The 20228-nt window shown below is 39.7% G+C and overlaps 1 protein-coding gene across 1 annotated transcript in view; it reads right to left on the bottom strand.

The window, feature by feature from the left end:
• The window catches only part of cntn5 (contactin 5), a 137365-nt gene that overhangs the window by 59055 nt on the left and 58082 nt on the right, over positions 1-20228 (bottom strand). The window contains 1 exon segment of the mRNA XM_039787472.1: positions 15923-16018. Coding sequence (XP_039643406.1) covers positions 15923-16018 — 96 coding nt within the window.

The following is a 20228-nucleotide window of genomic DNA, read 5'->3' on the forward strand; positions in this document are numbered from 1 at the left end:
TCCTAATACTTAGCTACTAGACCAACTGTCTAGTTTTAGTTCTCTATGTTATTCTCTATAAAATAGAGACTAATATATAGAATATACAATCAAAATGTGTTTTGCTACAGAGAATTAGAATCATCAAAGACACCAGAGCTCCAATAGTTTTGTTCAAAGTACTTCAGCTTTATTAAAGTAAAACCCTATTTACCTGGACACACGGTACTGATGACAAGCGCTCAAAGCCATGAAATAGAAAATAATAAACTTTTTACATCTCAGTGAATCCAAATTACTTTCACTCATGATACCTATCTGATTTAAGTGGCATTTTAATGTCTTTGATTCCTCCCACAACCAATTCAACCCAAACATTGTTTAACACTCCCCTATACAATGTGAATTTCAACAGTGACACGGTCTGACTCACCAAGGCATTCATCACACTGGCCCATTTTATGGCTGTGGCATTTCTTTTTTTTTATTATTCTAGCTGTTGGGGATCATTTTTAATTTTATGTCAGCAATGTTGAACAAATATATGAATATATATAAATGTATGAGACATAGAAACACATGAACCTGATACAGATGGCGCTGCAGAAGGGTGACACGGTGTGTTGGTATGCATTGTTTTGTTTTGTGTTTTAATTCTGTTTCTTTCGATGGTACCCGGATCTCATTCACTAGTGAAGAGCTCGTGAACATCAGGGGAACAACACCATCGGACTTATTGCCTACTTTTCTTCTCCCTTCATTGGAAATTTTGGTCATTCTAGTCAAAGGTGCGCTCACGCAGCGAGGTGCCGGAGGAGAGGGACACGGGCCGGTGCGCTTGTGCGTCTCCGCCAGCGAGGATTACGCACACCGTTACCGGGAATATTCCTCTCTAACGTGCGCTCGCTGCCCAACAAACTGGAGGAATTACAACTGAAGGGAAGACTGCAGCGTGTCATTGGGTCAGCAGAGAAGGTGATTGGCTGCAATCTGCCGCCGCTCCAGGACCTATACGCCACCAGGGACTCTGAAGCGTGCTGGAAAAATTGCTGGTTTGTGCGTGCTGGCCACAAACTCTTTGAGACACTCCCCTCTGGCAGGAGGCTGAGGTCCATCAGGACCAAAACCTCACGCCGCATGAACAGTTTTTTCCCCCATCTGCCACTAGTCTTATTAACAAGGCCCGGAAACCACCCTGACTCTCTCCACCCTCCACCCCTGGCTCTTCATGCCACTGCTGTAATGCTCTTTTTATTTTTAATTTAATACATGCTGTGTACATATATTGTTTACAACTATACTTATATTCAGTGGCGATTTTAGACCCTTTTTAGGGGGGCTCCATTTTACTGCTTCAAGTAAAAGTTTGCGAACTCGTCTGTTAGTGACAGTGGGCAAACAATTACAGGTTCAAAGAAACAGGTTTACTATCCTGTGTCGCTGTCGCCAGTGCTACGCACCTGTAACCCAGTCAAGGAAATTTTTATTTTTTATTTACACCTCATTATCATTTCATTTGATTCTGGTAGTCCATTAAGGGACTTTCGTATTTTTTTTCGTATGTTCAATATTTTGCATTTATCCTCGGTTGTTAAAATACTAAATACATATCCGTGTCACATTTTCATTAGGGGTTGAGCCCCGCTCAAGGTCTGATCCTAGAATCGCCCCTGCTTATATTGTTTAATATTACATTTAGAGAATGTGTGACAACACCAAAACAAATTCCTTGTATGTGTTAAAAAACATACTTGGCAATAAAACCCTTTCTGATTCTGATACATTCTAATCCTACCTGTATTGTGTATTGGAAAAAATAAAAATAAAAAGAATAAAGATAAATATGCATCAAAATAAAGGCTTCACAGCCTGCTGAGGCTAGACTGCCATTTACCAATATCTAAGAAGCAAATATTTAGTTTTTTTTATACAGTTTTAATAATCTTTATGTGACAAAGCTAGTAAAGCAATGCTGACTTGACTGTAGCATGATGATTAAAAGACCACTGCTTGTATTAAATATAGCCAAAACATTTCAGCTTTAAAAGATATGGTTGAAGGACCATTAAGCTTGTAAAATATGAATCCTTTTTACCAACCGTGGCAAATATATATATATATATATATATATATATATATATATATATATATATATATATATAATTACTATATAAATTAGCCACAGTTGGACTTTGTGTTCTACAACCTGTTCACCTTTACTGCGTGTCATCCCCTCTCAAAAAAATATTATTGATTGCAGTTTCTTTAAAAGTCACAATGTTATTACATGGCAGCACTCAATGTCCTTAAGTTATTCTGGGCTTGAAGTTGCATGAGTGTTACTTTGTAGATCTGTTCTTATTTATTTACTGTCTTTGGTAACAGTCTTTTTTCTAACTGCTTAAACACAAAATCTTTTCATGATTTTTGAAACCTCTCACTCAAAGTGCAAAACTACACACCAAATCTCCAAAACCATAGGCTATTTCTCAGCCTTTCACTCAGTTTTTACACTACACACAATTCTCTACCTAACACATAAAAATCTAACAGGAAGTGACTTGCTTTCCTTTTCCAAACATAACCAATCAAAATGCTACACTTATTTACCAGGGCACACACACACACACACACTCCTCACATGTGCAAACACATTATGCTTAACTGAACACCAATCACTGCTTTAGTATAGGCCTATACATAGGCCAATAACTGTTTTGAACAATGGATGCCAACAATAGACAGAGAGCAAGGGGAGGAGGAGGGAGAGACAGGGGACAAAAATGAGGAGGAGGAGGAGGTGGAGGAGAGAAAGAAGGAGAGCCATCTCTGATGAGATCAGGGCGACACTTGCAGTTTTTTCCAACTGCTTACACACGTTTTCAAAACTACAGAGGCTTGAAAAAGTATTCATACCCCTTGAACTTTTCCACATTTTGTCACATTACAACCACAAATGTAAACATATTTCATTGGGATTTTATGTGATAGACCAACACTAAGTGGCGCATAATTGTGAAGTGGAAGGAAAATGATACATGGTTTTCAAATTTCTTTCAAATAAAAAACTGAAAAGTGTGGAGTGCAAAAGTATTCAGCCCCCTTTACTCTGATAGCCCTAAATAAAATCCAGTGCAACCAATTGCCTTCAGAAGTCACCTAATTAGTAAATAGAGTAAATACAGCTGTTCTGTGAAGGCCTCAGAGGTTTGTTAGAGTGAACAAACAGCATCATGAAGCCCAAGGAACATACCAGACAGGTCAGGGATAAAGTTGTGGAGAAGTTTAAAGCAGGGTTAGGTTATAAAAAAATATCCCAAGCTTTGCACATCTCACGGAGCACTGTTCAAGCCATTATTTGAAAATGGAAAGAGTATGGCAAAACTGCAAACCTACCAAGACATGGCCGTCCACCTAAACTGACAAGCCGGGCAAGGAGAGCATTGATCAGAGAAGCAGCCAAGAGGTCCATGGTAACTCTGGAGGAGCTGCAGAGATCCACAGCTCAGGTGGGAGAATCTGTCCACAGGACAACTATTAGTCATGCACTCCACAAATCAGGCCTTTATTGAAGAGTGGCAAGAAGAAAGCCATTGTTGAAAGAGAGCCATAAAAAGTCCCGTTTGCAGTTTGCCACAAGCCATGTGAGGGACACAGCAAACATGTGGAGGAAGGTGCTCTGGTCAGATGACACCAAAATTGAAGTTTTTGGCCTAAATGCTAAACGCTTTGTATGGCGGAAAACTAACACTGCACATCACCCAGAACACACCATCCCCACCATGAAACATGGTGGTGGCAGCATCATGCTGTGGGGGTGCTTTTCTTCAGCAGGGACAGGGAAAGAGTTGATTGGAAGATGGATGGAGCCAAATACAGGGCAATCTTAGAAGAAAACCTGTTAGAGTCTGCAAAAGACTTGAGACTGGAGCGGAGGTTCACCTTCCAGCAGGACAATGACCCTAAACATACAGCCAGAGCTACAATGGAATGGCTTAGATCAAAGCATATTCGTGTGTTAGAATGGCCCAGTCAAAGTCCAGACCTAAATCCAATTGAGAATCTCTGGCAAGACTTGAAACGTGCTGTTCACAGATGCTTTCCATCCAATCTGACTGAGCTTGAGCTATTTTGCAAACAAGAATGGACAAAAATGTCAGTCTCTAGATGTGCAAAGCTGGTAGAGACATACCCCAAAAGACTTGCAGCTGTAATTAGCCAAAGTTGTTTCTACAAAGTATTGACTCAGGGGGGCTGAATACTTTTGCACGCCACACTTTTCAGTTTTTTATTTGTAAAACAAATTTGAAAACCATGTATCATTTTCCTTCCACTTCACAATTATGCGCCACTTAGTGTTGGTCTATCACATAAAATCCCAATGAAATATGTTTACAATTGTGGTTGTAACGTGACAAAATGTGGAAAAGTTCAAGGGGTATGAATACTTTTTCAAGCCACTGTATGTCTCCTTTTTTCAAAACTCTACAAAAAATTCCCAAAACTGCACACACAAAATGCAAAATGCCTCACATCTCCTTCAAGATGAAATACTGCTTTCAAAATACCATAAACACATCTCAAAATGAAGCATTTGCATCAAATGGCAAACACTTTTTTCATAATTGTAAATTTTTGGATATACCAAGTACACACTGTTGTTCTAAATCTAAAGCTCTATTGTTTTTCATAGGCTTATATCTACATTTACAATGTTCTAGAGAGAAAGTGATCTGCTGAAAGGGGTTGAAAAGTGCCCTGTAAACAACAATGTAATGTTACAGTAAAACAGAAAATATTGATTGGGCAAAACATTACATTTGTAAGAGTAGCACAGCGTTGTATACAGTAGCATGAAACAATAAAACGACAAACCTATGTAAACCAAAGGTATCATTTTTAGAATAAAGAAAATATGTGTATGTGTGTGTGTGTGTGTGTTTGTGTGTGTTTGTTTGTGCGTGCTTGTGTGTTGGGGCGGGGATTGTATGCACTTTGTGCAAAACAAAGTCTGATTGATTTGTAATGCTGAAATAGTCATTAGATAGTTGCATGCAGTATGGCTGCCGCCTTAAAGCTACTCAAGATGGGCTTCTCTCATGGTCAATCCGCGGTTGATTACATGATGAATAAGTGTGGCCCTGATCTCATCAGATATGGCTCTCCTTCTTCCTCTTCTTCCCTCCTCCTCCTCATTGTTGTCCCGTCTCTCCCTCCTACTCCCCTTGCTCTCTGTCTATTGTTGGCATCCATTGTTCGAAACAGGTAATCTGACCTTTGACCTATGTATAGGCCTATACTAAAGCAGTGATTGGTTAGTGTTCAGTTATGACATAGGCTAATGTGTTTGCAAATGTGAGTGTGTGTGTGCCCTGGTAAATAAGTGTAGCATTTTGATTGGTTGTGTTTAGAAAAGGAAAGCAAGTCACTTCCTGTTAGATTTCTGTGTCTTAGGTAGAGAATTGTGTGTAATGTTTTGAAAAAAGTGTTTTATGTAATTCAAAACTGAGTGAAAGGCTGAGAAATAGCTTATGGTTTTGGAGATTTGCTGTGTAGTTTTGCAATGTAACATTGCATTGTTGTTTACAGGGCACTTTTCAACCACTCTCAGCAGATTGCTTTCCCTCTAGAACATTGTAAATGTAGATATAAGCCTATGAAAGACAAAGGAGCTTTAGATTTAGAACAACAGCGTGTACATGGTATACCCAAAAAAAATTTAAAACGTGTGTAAGCTGTTGGAAAAAACTGTAATAAATGCTGATTTGACAACCTCTGCCACATTTAATTTAGCAACTTTATTCAGACAATAAAAACAAGAAAGCAAAGATTAAAGTATTAAAATGACTCGCTATAGTGTTTCACCACATGAGACGTTTGATACTGAGGTTATTTGATGATATCAGATGTAAAATGTCATTGTTCTAAATTGCACTTTTAGCGGTTGACTGATTATTAATATAAAATATTCTGTATTGATCCAGTCGGTCAATCTAACACAAGCAATGGAACATGGGGGTCTCACAGTATGTCATCATGACTGAAGCCTGGGTCAATTTTTACAGCTTGCATCAGCGAGACTGTAACAAACCTTAAATGACAGAAAATCACTATTTCCATTATACTGATCTCACATAACATCTCCAGTGTTTGAATCTAATTTTATGTCAATTTCTATTTTAACCATTTAGAGGAAACTTTGGCTGAGATGGAAAAATAAAAGCCTCTTAATGCAGTGTGAACTAGAATTACCTCCACGCGGTTGTATGCCTCCGCTAATCAGTCAAGTTGCTGTTTACATCCATGTCTGTCCATGCTCATATGTAATATATGTAGTGAAGATTTTGAAAGCAATTTATTAAAAGGTATTACTTGTACTTTTTTGGAAGAAACATGAATGCTTTACACAGAAGATCTACAAAATCACCAGTGTCAAGATTAGGGTTATGTGGTGCAGGGAATGGTGGACCCAAATGCAGGACATCAGGCAGGTAGGCAGGAGAAGGTTTGAGTTGAGGATTTATTGACCCAAAAAACAAAACACTCATAAACAAAGGAAGACCTGAGAGGGCAGGTAAAAACTAATCCCAGAGTGAAGCAACAAAAGAACAGAACATCAAAAACAAAGGAAATCCAGAAACAGAAACTACTGACCAAAAACTCACGGACGAGAAGACAGGACTGAACACGGTTGGGAAACTGACACGCTGACACAGTACAGAAGCAAACACACAAAATGATCTGACACAGGACAAGGGGAACACAAAGGGCGTTTCTCAATCTGTGTTTTTCTATTGACTTGTGTTCTTGTGTCCCTGTGAAACGTCATCTCGTGTTGCCAAAGTACTGTCCCAATACACAAGTTTGCATTTCACCAAGAACAGTTAAGATTCCCGGAAATGTTCTTGACACGCCCATTTTACCAAGGATGCATTGGTTGGTAACTTGTATGAACTTCGCAGCACCCGTATCCCAACATTCATTTCGGCATTCAATGATGGTCGGGTTTCCGGTACATAGACAGCCCAAAAACGGGACAATTTTAACAATTTTCGCCATCTTATTCATCACTAAATTCACTTCTGAGAACATTTTAGGCGAGAAATGAACGGTTTAGATTTCGAATATAGGCAGTCTTGCAAAAATCTTTGCCGAATTGACAATTTGCTCCAAAGTTTTCAGAGTTTTTGGAGCTCCATAAAGTGACGCGTCCGCCAGCTTGAGCCTGCCGGGGCCGCTAGCTCGTCGCTCGGACAGTCACACTCGGAGACCCCGCTGTAAGCCGGAGGTCTTTTAGACCAGTCCCGTAAATAAGAGGCTTTTATTTCACCGTTGACGGATCGTTTGTTTAAATATCACAACACGTGTCCATCAAAAGATTAACGGGAACCTGTGTTAACTGTCTTTTCGGAGTTAAACTCCACAAGCACACACACACACACACACAGAGAGCAGCAGGCAGAGGCGGGGGAGATATATATATATATATATATATATATATATATATATATATATATTTCTTTTCGGGAGACTTGTTTAAATTATGCCATAGGCTATAGCCTACATTAGATTTAGTATTTAGTTCATATTTTTGGTGTATTTGTTTTCTGATTTATTAGAAGTTGAGTTTCAGTCTGTATGATAAATGAACAGTTGTACATAAAGTGGTAACATGCTATGACATGTTATGTAGACTAAAGGGGAGACACCAACCTTTATAATTTGAATTGCTAGAATTAATATAGAAATGATAATTCCACATAACACTAATAGGAACACATAGGACACACCAGTGCATATTTATTGTTTAATTTAAACTGACTTAAACGTATACACTAATAATAGTAGGGATCGCGTTCCACTCTTTTGAATAAGTTTATTTTTCAATATTATTGCAATAGTTGTAGCATTATGAGGTTTTCTTGTCCGGAGATTGTTTTAATACAAAGTGGTTATACTGTTGTGGTTTTTATTTCTAGCTGGTATTTTGGAGCCTTGCAGGTAGCCTCTGTGCAGGGAGTGTTGACTGACGGTTTACCTCCCGAAAAAACACGCTCAAACACAATTCCCAGATGCACTCTTCCATAACCACCTCCTCCTCTATAACAACATCTCCTAGTCCACAAAACAGCTATATCATTCCAGTTATTATTAGAAACAGACCACACAAAGTGGTGAAGCAGCAATACAATAAAACACATTCAACTGCTAATATAGTAAATGTAGCGCTCATTCCCCGTCATCTACAGCCTGCCATAAGAAACGAGGCAGTTATTTGCCTCAACACACAAACAATAGCTTTATTAAACGTCAGATCCTTAGCAGGAAAAACATTTTTTATCAATGATTTTATTATTCAACATAATCTTGATTTTATGTTTTTAACTGAAACCTGGTTGGATCAGAATAACAGTGCTGCTGTCCTTATCGAGTCAGCCCCCCCTGGCTTCAGTTTTATGAATGAGAGTAGAGTTCATAAGAGAGGAGGCGGGGTCGCTATTTTGTTTAAAAACTCATTCATATGTACGCAATTATCCATTGGAAATTTCGCTTCCTTTGAGTATGTGGCTCTTCAGCTAAGGTCCAGTATTAGAGCTATATTTATAAATATCTACAGACCACCTAAGTACTGTGCAGCCTTTTTTGATGATTTTGTTGAACTACTGTCTATGATCTGTGTTGACTTTGACTGTATAATTGTTACGGGTGATTTCAACATTCATGTCGACAACCCTGAGGATAGAGGTACAAAGGAACTGTATTGTATCTTTGATAATTATGGACTCACTCAACATGTGACTACAGCCACACACAACAAAGGTCACATCTTGGACTTAATTATTTCTAAAGGCTTGAACATTTCCAAAGTTGTGGTGAATGATATTGCTCTCTCTGATCATTCCTGTGTGTTTTTTAATAGCTCTATAACTGTGAAAAAAATTGTTCATACAGAGGTAATCAGAAAACGATACATCACTGAAAGCATCAGTGAAAAATTCATTCAGCTTTTCTCGTCCACAACTGCCCCCTCTGGAGCCTCAGCAACTGAACTTGTAGATAATTTCAATTGTAGAATATCAACTATTATTGACACCATTGCTCCCGTTAAGGTCAAAACCATCTCTAGCAAGAAAAAATCACCATGGAGAAATGTCGCACCTGTAAGATCAGAAAAAAGAGAGTGTCGAAAAGCTGAACGCAGGTGGCGAAAAACAAACCTACAGGTCCATTATGAAATCTATAAAGACAGACTTTGTATTTTTAATGTGGTACTGAGAAATGCAAGGCAGACGCTCTTCTCTGAAATTATTGCAAAAAACTCTAATAATTCACGTGCTCTGTTTGCTACTGTCGATAGGTTATCAAACCCTCCAGTACGTACCAGTAGCATCTGACCTTTTGTCCACTGAAGCTTGCAATAACTTTGCCATCTTCTTTAGTGAAAAAATTCAGAAAATTAGACTTACAGTCAGTGCATCCATATCAGGTACAGGATATGTGCTGTCTCAGGGCGAGATTTATCAAGCCGTTTGCGCCTGTTTCCAGGCGCTAATTGGTCACAAAGACGGACGTAACCGATGCGGGCTATTTACAAACAGGGCGCACTTGGGTAAAATCGCAGATTGTCTGCCACATGAACGAGAAGAGACAAGTTGCGCTTTCAATATGCGTTCGTGGGAGGGTCGTGGGGAAAGTGGGAGTTCCACCCAAAAAGGTGGGAGGATAAGCGCAAAGTGCGCCTAATTATATATTCCGTGGTATTTATAAAGACTGTCAGTAAGAGCGCGCCTCTATTCTGCGGGGGAAATTCTCCGCCTCTTAAAAGCAGGTCTAAACCAGCCGCAATCGAGTTTCCTCGTAGACCTTTATGCTGCTGGTGAAATGGCAACAGTAATTTGAGCAAGACGAAGACATAGGCGAGGCTGAAAATATGTTTTAACACAAGAATCACACTTTGTCAGTGAACACAACATCATTTAGCGTTACAGATCAAGCAGCCATGCAATATTAGAGTTACTGGAAGAAATCAAAGATGAAATTGAATCTCCCACTCAGCGTTCACATCCCATTCCAGCAGTTGTTAAACTCCTCCCTACATTACAAATATTGGCATCAGGATCATTTCAAACAGTCATAGCATCAGCAGTGGGAATATCGCAGTCTGCACTCAGCCATATCATAGCACAAGTACCGCTTTGCTACAGCGCAATTTACGGTATAGTGGGCGGAGAAAGACGCTGATTGCCTGATGGGTGTCAGGGTTGATAAATACTACGCAAAATGTGGAAGCATAGCGTGCGCTATTACCGAACTCGCATAAACAGACGCAGCGCAAACTGCGCTAGTGTTAGTAAATCAGGCCCTCAGTGTTTAAGCAAAACAAGTCCTCATATGACACAATTTCAAACGATTTACCAAGGTCAACTGGCGGAGATTATACAAAATCTGAAAACCTCTTCCTGTTGCCTTGATATTTTACCAACTGGCTTTTTCAAAAATGTTTCCAATTGTTTGGTCTCAGATCTTTTACAGATTGTAAACATGTCTCTTCAAACAGGTATCTTCCCACAGGCGTTAAAAACTGCAGTAATCAAGCCACTCTTAAAAAAGAATAACCTAGATGGACACTAATTGACAACTACAGGCCTATATCAAACCTCCCATTTTTAAGTAAAATTATTGAAAAAGCGTTTTTTCAACAAATAAACCTTTTATTGTCCCAAAAGAATATTTTGGATCCCTTACAGTCGGGTTTTCGGCCACATCATAGCACTGAGACAGCTCTTCTGAAATTTTTCAATGATATCCACTTAAGCACAGATAGTGGCAGAACTACAGTCTTAGTTTTACTAGATCTCAGCGCTGCATTTGACACCGTTGACCACGACATATTATTAAACAGACTGGAAAACTGGGTAGGCCTTTCTGGAACAGTACTAAAGTGGTTTGAATCCTATTTAAAGAATAGAAATTACTATGTGTCAATAGGTAACTATGCATCTGAGCGTACAAGTTTGACATGTGGAGTTCCCCGAGGCTCCATCCTGGGGCCTCTACTGTTAAATATATACATGCTGCCCCTAGCTAAAATCATGGAAAACAACAACATAAACTATCACAGCTATGCGGATGACACACAGATTTATATAACCTTGTCACCCGGAGACTACAGTCCAATACAACACCTGGCCAGGTGCATTGAACAAATCAACGAATGGATGTGCCAGAATTTCCTAAAATTAAATGAAAATAAAACGGAGGTGATCATTTTGGACCACAAAATGAACGATTAAAAGTCAATGCTCATCTTCAATCAACAATGTTAAAAACAACAGACAAAACAAGAAATCTTGGCATAATTATGGACTCTGACCTGAATTTTAACAGCCACATTAGGTCAGTAACTAAATCTGCCTATTATCATCTTAAAAATATAGCAAGGGTAAAAGGACTTATGTGCCAACAGCATTTGGAAAAACGTATCCATGCTTTTATTTTCAGTAGACTTGACTACTGCAACGGTGTCTTTACAGGTATTCATAAAAATTCTATTAAACAGCTGCAGCTGATTCAGAATGCTGCTGCACGAGTCCTTACCAACACAAAAAATAGATCACATCACTCCAGTTCTGAAGTCCTTACACTGGCTTCCTGTGCATCAAAGAATAGATTTCAAAATACTCATGTCAGTTTATAAGTCACTAAACGGTTTAGGACCAATTTACCTTTTGAATCTGCTACTACACTATGAGCCGTTGAGATCATCTGCGAAGGGTCTGCTTGCCATACCCAGAGTCGGAACAAAAAAGGGGGAAGCTGCATTCAACTTCTATGGTCCCTACATCTGGAACAAACTACCGCTAAACTGTAGGTCGGCACCTAATCTCAGCTCTTTTAAATCAAGGCTGAAGACCTTTCTTTTTAACACTGCCTTTTCTTAATTAGGGCCCGAGCACAAAAGTGCAAGGCCCCAACGGTGCCTTGCACTGAAAGTGCGAAGGAACCTATTGTTTTTCATCAGATTATTATTTTTCGGAGTCCTTTGTCGCATTTTTGAGGGCGTTAGCATGCACGAAAACTCACAAAAATTTGCACACCTGTCACAACTGGTGAAAATTGCAAAGTTCTGTAGTGCTTGGCCTCAGGTGTTGCCAGGGGGCTCCATAGCGCCCCCTAACGTGCGCCTTAATTCCGAAAAAAGTAAGAAGTTAACATACCAACTTTTGAGGGAACATAGGTCTCATCTTGAACTCCAGCTATTTTTTGAAAAAATTACAAAATTCAAAAATTTCCAAAATCTTGGTTTTCGTGCAAAAATCTTCATTATACTAACACTTGTTTGAGGACTTTAGGATGCACGAAAACTCTCAAACTTTTGCAGCCATGTGCAGAATATTAAACTCTTTCATCTGAATTCACATTTAGGCTTGGGAGTGGTACGGTTGCTCTATAGCGCCCCCTAATTGGTTTTAGCCCTTGGGCACATTTTTGACGGCCTCAATATATACGAAAACTCACAAAAATTGGCGCCCACATAAACACCTGGGGGCTTTGCAAGACTGTACAGCGATTTGGCCCATACCTGTAGCCGGGCCCAGCCCTAATGCGTAGAAGGCCTTAAGTTGGACATAGTTGCTCCGATCTTCACCAGATTTAATATCCATATTGCTCTAATCATTGCAGACATATTTCCCATTTACATTCATTAGCTCCGCCCAACCGGAAGGCGGCCATTTTTAATTATGCAGTTTTCAGGTGTTTTACATTCTTTCGAACTCGTCCTAGGCCGTGACTTCAATCTTCTTGAATCTTTGCAGGAAGTATCTGTTGACCCTCATAATGAAAAGTTATCCAGAGAATTTTGATAGTTGAAAAAATGCGGAAGTTATAGCAACTTACTGTCTAAACAGGAAGTTGCGTTATCTTGACAACAATTATTCCGATTGCCCCGAAACTTGACAAGGATGTTCCTCCTGGCCGGTTTAGCAACTGTGCCAAAGTTGGCTGCAATCGGCCATTACATGGCGCTGTTTTAATTTTTTTTATTTAATCATCAAAATATTGACATATGGGAAGCCTACTTTGTCTAACTACTCCTGGGACGTGAGTCCGATCGGCACGAAAACTTGCATATACACTCGAAGGACCCTCGTGACAAAAAGTTATCAAAAGAATATTGATAGCTAAAACAATGCGCAAGTTATGGAGGACCAACTTCCTGTAGGTGGGAGTGGAAACAGGAATGGTTATATCTTGCCAACGGCTATTCCAATGCACACAAAACTTAAGAAAGTTGTTCCTCATGTGCCAATGAGGCTGTTTGCCAAATATGTCGTCAATTGGCCTTTAGATGGCGCTGTTTTAATTTTTTTTAATTAATTAGCTAATTTGCTTTGAGCGAAACCTACTTTTTTTTAACTCTTCCTAGAGCGTGAGTCCCATCTGCACAAAAATGTGCACATAGACTCGGTGGACCCTCATGACAAAAATATATCAAAAGAATTTTGATAGCTAACACAATGCGCAAATTACAGAGGACCAAATTCCTGTAGGGGGCTGTCGAAACAGGAAGTTGCGTATCTTAACAAGATTTATTCCCGATTGACACCAAATATGACAAAGTTGTTCCGTATAGGGGTTTGAGCATCCACGCCAAATTTATAGTGCATCGGCCATTAGATGGCGCTGTTAGAATTTTTTTTATTAATTATTCACATCGCGATATATGGGAAACATACTTTGTCTAACTCCTCCTGGGCCGTGAGTCCAATCTGCACGAAAACTTGGATATAGACTCGGTTGACCCTCGTGACTAAAGGTTATCGAAAGAATTTTGATAGCTAACACAATGCGCAAGTTATGGAGGAACATCTTCCTGTAGGTGGGTGTGGAAACATGAACGGTTCTATCTTGGCAAAAGTTTTGCGATTTACATGAAACTTAGAATGTGTGGTCTACATGTGATGTTGCGTTTGCCAGTACCCCTTTTATTCTTTATTCATTAATTTTTTATAACTGTTTCTTCATATGTTCCTAATTTGCATATTTTTAACTGTCTATATGTCTTGTGTAAAGCACTTTGAATCGCATTGCTGCTGAATTGTGCCATACAAATAAAATTGCCTTGCCTTGCCTTGTTGAGCAATAACAGGAAGAACGCATCGTCTCAAACTGTTAACAGCGTTTTCTGTGCTTGTGAACTTGTGAGTTAATTCTTCCAAGAACAACCAGCAAGAACGTTCTCCCCAAGAACACAAGTCCATTCTTTGCATTCTTGAGATTGAGAAACACCCAAAGGTTAAATACACAGGCTAACGAGGAAACGCAACACAGGTGACACAAGGCTGGGAAACAGGTGAAACACATTAGGGCAATCACAAGGGCGGGAAAACTCAGGAAGTAAAACAAGACAAGACAGAAAACAAGACCATCAAAATAAAACAGGAAACAGGGCAAAAATACAAAACAGAAAAAACAGATTACCAAAATAAGACAAAACATACCAAACCCATAACAATTAGTGTCACTAATTCAGCACCCGACCAAATGTCTCCCATTCTGTTCCTAAGTTATGGCGTTGAATAATGGCCAGAAAAGCTTTTTGAAAGAACATTATGATGTCACAGTGAAGTTGACCTTTAACCTTCTGGCTATAAAATGTCATCACTTCATCATTTTATCCTATTAGACACCTGTGTGAAACTTTGTCTGTAATATACCCTCGGGTTTAATACTGTTTGGTTTAAGAATACGGACTAAACGAACAAAGCTTGTTGGCAAGCTAGCTAGCCACCAGCGATAGAGTAACAGCTGACGCTGGTAATTAGCGCATTCATTCTTGAGTTATGGCCAAAAATGTGAGGTCACAATATCCTTGACCCTTGACAACTGAATTCTAATCCTCATCCTTGAGTCCAGACAAAACTGTCTACACTAATGTATTTATTGTATAATTAACTCATTCCTTCATATTTTACTACTTAACTTGCACTATTTTGTTTTTCTTCTGTCTTAGATTCAGATTTTGCTTTAACGTGTGTTTTTAAAAATTATTTAATGAGCATTGTGGGAGGTGTCTGAGGCCTAATATTTTCATTGCCAACAACTATGTCTGTTATTGTTGTGCACATGACAAATGAAGAACCTTAAACCTTAGTTTAGTGCCTAATTTGAAGAGATTCCTTTGAGGCGCTCCTGTGATATCGCATTCAAGGAATGGGACGGACAGAGAGACAACCTGAAAACCAATCAAATCAAAATGCCATACAACTGGAGCAAAGGCAACGAGTGTGCTTTAGGATGAGAATCATCTGCACTACACTTTAATCTGTCAATCACTAAGCATCACTGTTTATTAATTATCTCTTTTTTTTCAGCTACTCTGTCACTAATTCTCTGGTTGCTATCATGTCATTCAAAATGGCATCCAGAACAGGAGCTGAGGCGCACTCTTGGCAAACATTCCCACGGGTGCAGTGCAGCGGTACGACAGAGCTGATGCAAACAGAAAGCCTGGATGATTCATAGCTCACATAAGAGCTTACATTAGAGGACAACTGCAGAGAGGGATATTCAAGATATGCCATTAAAGCGCAGTGCCTGTGCTCTGCCTAAGTGAAATAATTGGTTGTGTAACATTTCTTTTACATTTCTAATGATCCAGCAAATTTGATCTCTGAGAATCTGTGCTCTGGCGTCACCATAACTTATCACGCTCATCATTTGAATAGCATGGATGGATGGAGAGGAGAACGGACGGCTGCAAAAACTAACCATGGAAACACAATGCAATAAATAAATTCACCTGGCAGAGTAATAACAACATTACTTGTTGTCATAGGAATGGTGATGAAAAGTGAAGAGTCTACTGACAATCTTAAAGGCGGTGAAGAGAAGAAAACATGATTTTTTTCTGGCTTTGAGTGAAGGTCTAACGTCTTACCTGGTGAATGAGGAGGAGGACTACACATGAGAACCACACCTTGGCCTTCACGCACGGAAACGCCGCCTCTGGTCTTCCCACTGAAAGCCCCGAGATCTGGAACAGCACACAAACAAAATGCTTCTCAGCAATACAGTATAATATAACACAGTTATGATACATAGTAGAAGTCGTAGATGACATAGTTGAATTTTGAGTTGGTGGCACAAGGGTAAAGCTTCGGTCCACTGTCCGATTCCCCGATGGTGGTCCCTTGGGGTTGGTCGTGTGTTCCCACACAATTGGTTGTGTTTGTGGCTTCTCGTCCTTGTGGCTGCATTAGCAATTCCGACTGATCATCATCATGGTTAAAAAAGTAAGGGTGGGTCTCTGGCATCAAACGGTTTACATGCCCAGCCCAAGCATGGCACACTACCTTCTTCTGCATTTGCATGACATGCTACGGACGTATATCATGTATGTCAATTTGTCCAATGTGAACATAGTTAGGGAAGCCTGGGCCAGAACAAGAGGCAAGGAAGCCCTTAAAGGGGCTATACTCGAGATTCAGACAAAAAAAACAATGTTTTGGGATTGCCTCCACACGGCTCTCACAGAGCGTTCGCTTTGTCGCAGCACTCTGTGTCAGATACCGACCGCATGCACTCGCGGCCGGACTATCAAAACACAAAACAGAGAAACTCTGATTACAACAACAACACAGAGGAAGTCCGACTTCATTCTCTGCTCAGGACACTATTACTCCCGTATATCTTTACATAGCAAATTCGCTTACACAAATATATTAGTGTTCTAAATATTTTGTACAGCCCCTTTAAAGTTGTTAAAAGTATTACTTAATAACAAAACTTCTTTGAACTGGTGTCTTAGTGTGAAAAGAGGATTATTGCTGACTGAATTAAGTTGAGATGTTTTCCTAACATTTAAAGAGCTGTCATGCTGTTTGGAAGAATTGATTTTGATCAATAAATTTACGCTCTAGAATTTACTTATGATGAATCATTCAATTCAGGAAAAAAAAACCTGTAATGTGATGTTACTTTCTCGTAACTAATCTCCTATACTAACGTTATTTTGAATGTTCTAATGCGGTCGTTTTGTTTGTCCGTGGAAGTAGAACAAAGCAGGTCCAGGCCTTCTTGACCCCGATGCCACCTGCTTCATTTCTAGTTGAAGCAATGCCAACGTGTGGGAAATAAAGCGACTGACTGCTGACCCAGGGCAGGTCTCTGTGTCTGTACCACTTCCATTTCATCACTTTGAGAGGCAGTGTTTACTATTACCCTGGAACTGTGGGATAATTATGCCTCCGAGTGACTTGTGAAACCTGCATTTCCTCTAAATTTTCTGGCATGTTTAATAATGCATAGTTCACGGTGGCCTTTATCTTAAAATATAGCACACAGTCGATATCTTGTCAAACTGTATTTCTTTATTTTTCAAAACTATTTCTGTATTGGTCATGTAACTTTTTATAAACATTTTAGCTCTAAAGAAAAAATATGATCAAATATTAGAAAAGTATACAAAACAAATGGTTAATTTGAAGAAGAAATAGCTCAACCATGTTAAAAAAAAAAGAATAGAGGAAGAGTAAATATTTCATGTGGTTTACTGCACTTCTTCAGTAGAATCAACCAGGACAGTACGTGGATTTGCAAGCATTCATTCCACACTACAAAGCACTTCCTGTGCTTAAAACAAGGCATATCCAGCACTGAAAAGGCAGTTTATCAGCTCCAGTGTGACAGTGTTGGAACACACAAAGCTAAAATTCCTTGAATGCAGATGACTGTAGACACCCTCTCTTGGCTCCTGTGTGGTTTAAAATGCACTATGATTGATTGAACCTTTTACCTTAAATTGATTTCCCACAGATTGGACTGTCAATTCAATGTTAGGTGCCTCCATTCAAAGTGGGGGCTGCTGGCTTGTCCTATTGTAATGTTCACCAGCAGCTGTCACCACCTTGTCTTTTATGTCAGCATTGCTAACTTCTACCTTCTTTTCCTTTTTAAACCATGGATCACTGTTCTCTACTGTAGCGCTTTACTTAGCAAATAGACTGTATAATAGACTGTAATGACTAAAATGAATGGTGTGTGTGTATGTGTGTGTGTGTGTGTGTGTGTGTGTGTGTGTGTGTGTGTGTTTGTGTGTTTGTGTGTTTGTGTTTCTGTAGCTATTCCTTCCTCTTCAATTATTCAGCCAGGAAACATAAGTCTTCTTAGAAAGGCTGGCCTAATTTGATAAATATTGAATATAAGTTTCATCTTCATGTATTTTCATTTTTCTACTCTCTTTCTAAAACTACTATAGCATGATAACAATTCCATCTACAGTACAGTTTATCCACTTTAAGAGACCCATTACACTGGTTGTTGAAAACACCCAGTAATAGGGCAGGTCTTTCCTGGAAAACATCTCCAGCAAATTATACATTTTACATTTCAGGCAGCAGCTACACTGGTAGTTTGGAATAAATAAGTCATGGTTAGCATGAGCAGTAACAGCCAACATAAAAAACAAAAACAAGACTAGGTGGACAGCTAGTGTATGGCTGGACTGAGGGCTAGATTTATCAAGCCGTTTGCGCCTGTTTCCAGGCGCTAATTGGTCGCAAAGACGGACGTAACCGATGCGGGCTATTTACAGACAGGGCGCACTTGGGTAAAATCGCAGATTGCCTGACACATGAGCGAGAAGAGACAAGTTGCGCTTTCAATATGCGTTCGTGGGAGGGTCGTGGGGAAAGTGGGAGTTCCACCCAAAAAGGTGGGAGGATAAGCGCAAAGTGCGCCTAATTATATATTCCGTGGTATTTACAAAGACTGTCAGTAAGAGCGCGCCTCTATTCTGCGGGGGAAATTCTCCGCCTCTTAAAAGCAGGTCTAAACCAGCCGCAGTCGAGTTTCCTCGTAGACCTTTATGCCGCTGGTGAAATGGCAACAGTAATTTGAGCAAGACGAAGACATAGGCGAGGCTGAAAATATGTTTTAACACAAGAATCACACTTTGTCAGTGAACACAACATCATTTAGCGTTACAGATCAAGCAGCCGTGCAATATTAGAGTTACTGTAAGAAATCAAAGATGAAATTGAATCTCCCACTCAGCGTTCACATCCCATTCCAGCAGTTGTTAAACTCCTCGCTACATTACAAATATTGGCATCAGGATCATTTCAAACAGTCATAGCATCAGCAGTGGGAATATCGCAGTCTGCACTCAGCCATATCATAGCACCAGTACCGCTTTGCTACAGCGCAATTTACAGTATAGTGGGCGGAGAAAGACGCTGATTGCCTGATGGGTGTCAGGGTTGATAAATACTACGCAAACTGTGGAAGCATAGCGTGCGCTATTACCGAACTCGCATTACAGACGCAGCGCAAACTGCGCTAGTGTTAGTAAATTAGGCCCCGAGTGTGCTAAATTGCAGGGATAGTCAGTGGTGTCTGACTATCTGTTCATCTGCTGTTTTCTGTAGTGATCCCAGTAATATTTGTTCTTAAATGTACAGAAGTAGCATATCATATGACATGGTTGAGATATGTTTTCAGTTAAATAATTGAGGACTGCTTTAATTAAATAAATGCATTCTATCCTCACGATTGCAAGGCAAGACAGATAGCGAAGAAAAACTCAAATAAAACCGTGCTCTGGGAAAAGGTGTGGCTTTATTGATGGCTGTTTCTGTAAAACTGAAAGATACAACGCAAAACATGTATCAGTGTACTGCACACACGTAGGCATATGAAACAACAATGACATGGAAATAGTTCCATGTACGGAATGCTCATTAACTTGATGTAATGATTAGTGCTGTCAAACGATTAAAATATTTAATCACATTAATGTCATAGTTAACTCGCAATTAATTGCACATTTTTATCTATTCTAAATGTCCCCTTGATTTCTTTTTGTCCCATTATTTTTTTCTCATTTTAATGCTCTTATCAACATGGAAAAGTGGATCTCAGCTTGCTTTGTGCTTTTGTCGCCTGGCTTTGAGGAGGGGGCGGAGAATTGGCATCAGCTGTGTGCTTGGCCATCAAGTGGTATTTCAGACTGGACGTTCTGCGATGATAGCTCAGTTCACAACGACAAAACAAACAAATCACTTTGGTCTTGTCAATTGAACCATTAGGCAACTTTTTAAAAGTAAACTTACCATTCAGAATCTTATTGGCATCCATTTTGGCGTCTCGCGCTCGCCATCCACTCAAAACGTAACGTTAGCCTACTACTCTTTGGCCGGCTCGCAAGCCCAAACAAGTGTGTGCGGCGTGCCTGTTGTTTAGTT

Source organism: Perca fluviatilis, chromosome 2, assembly GCF_010015445.1.
Source record: "Perca fluviatilis chromosome 2, GENO_Pfluv_1.0, whole genome shotgun sequence".
In the NCBI taxonomy this organism is placed as follows: Eukaryota; Metazoa; Chordata; class Actinopteri; order Perciformes; family Percidae; genus Perca; species Perca fluviatilis.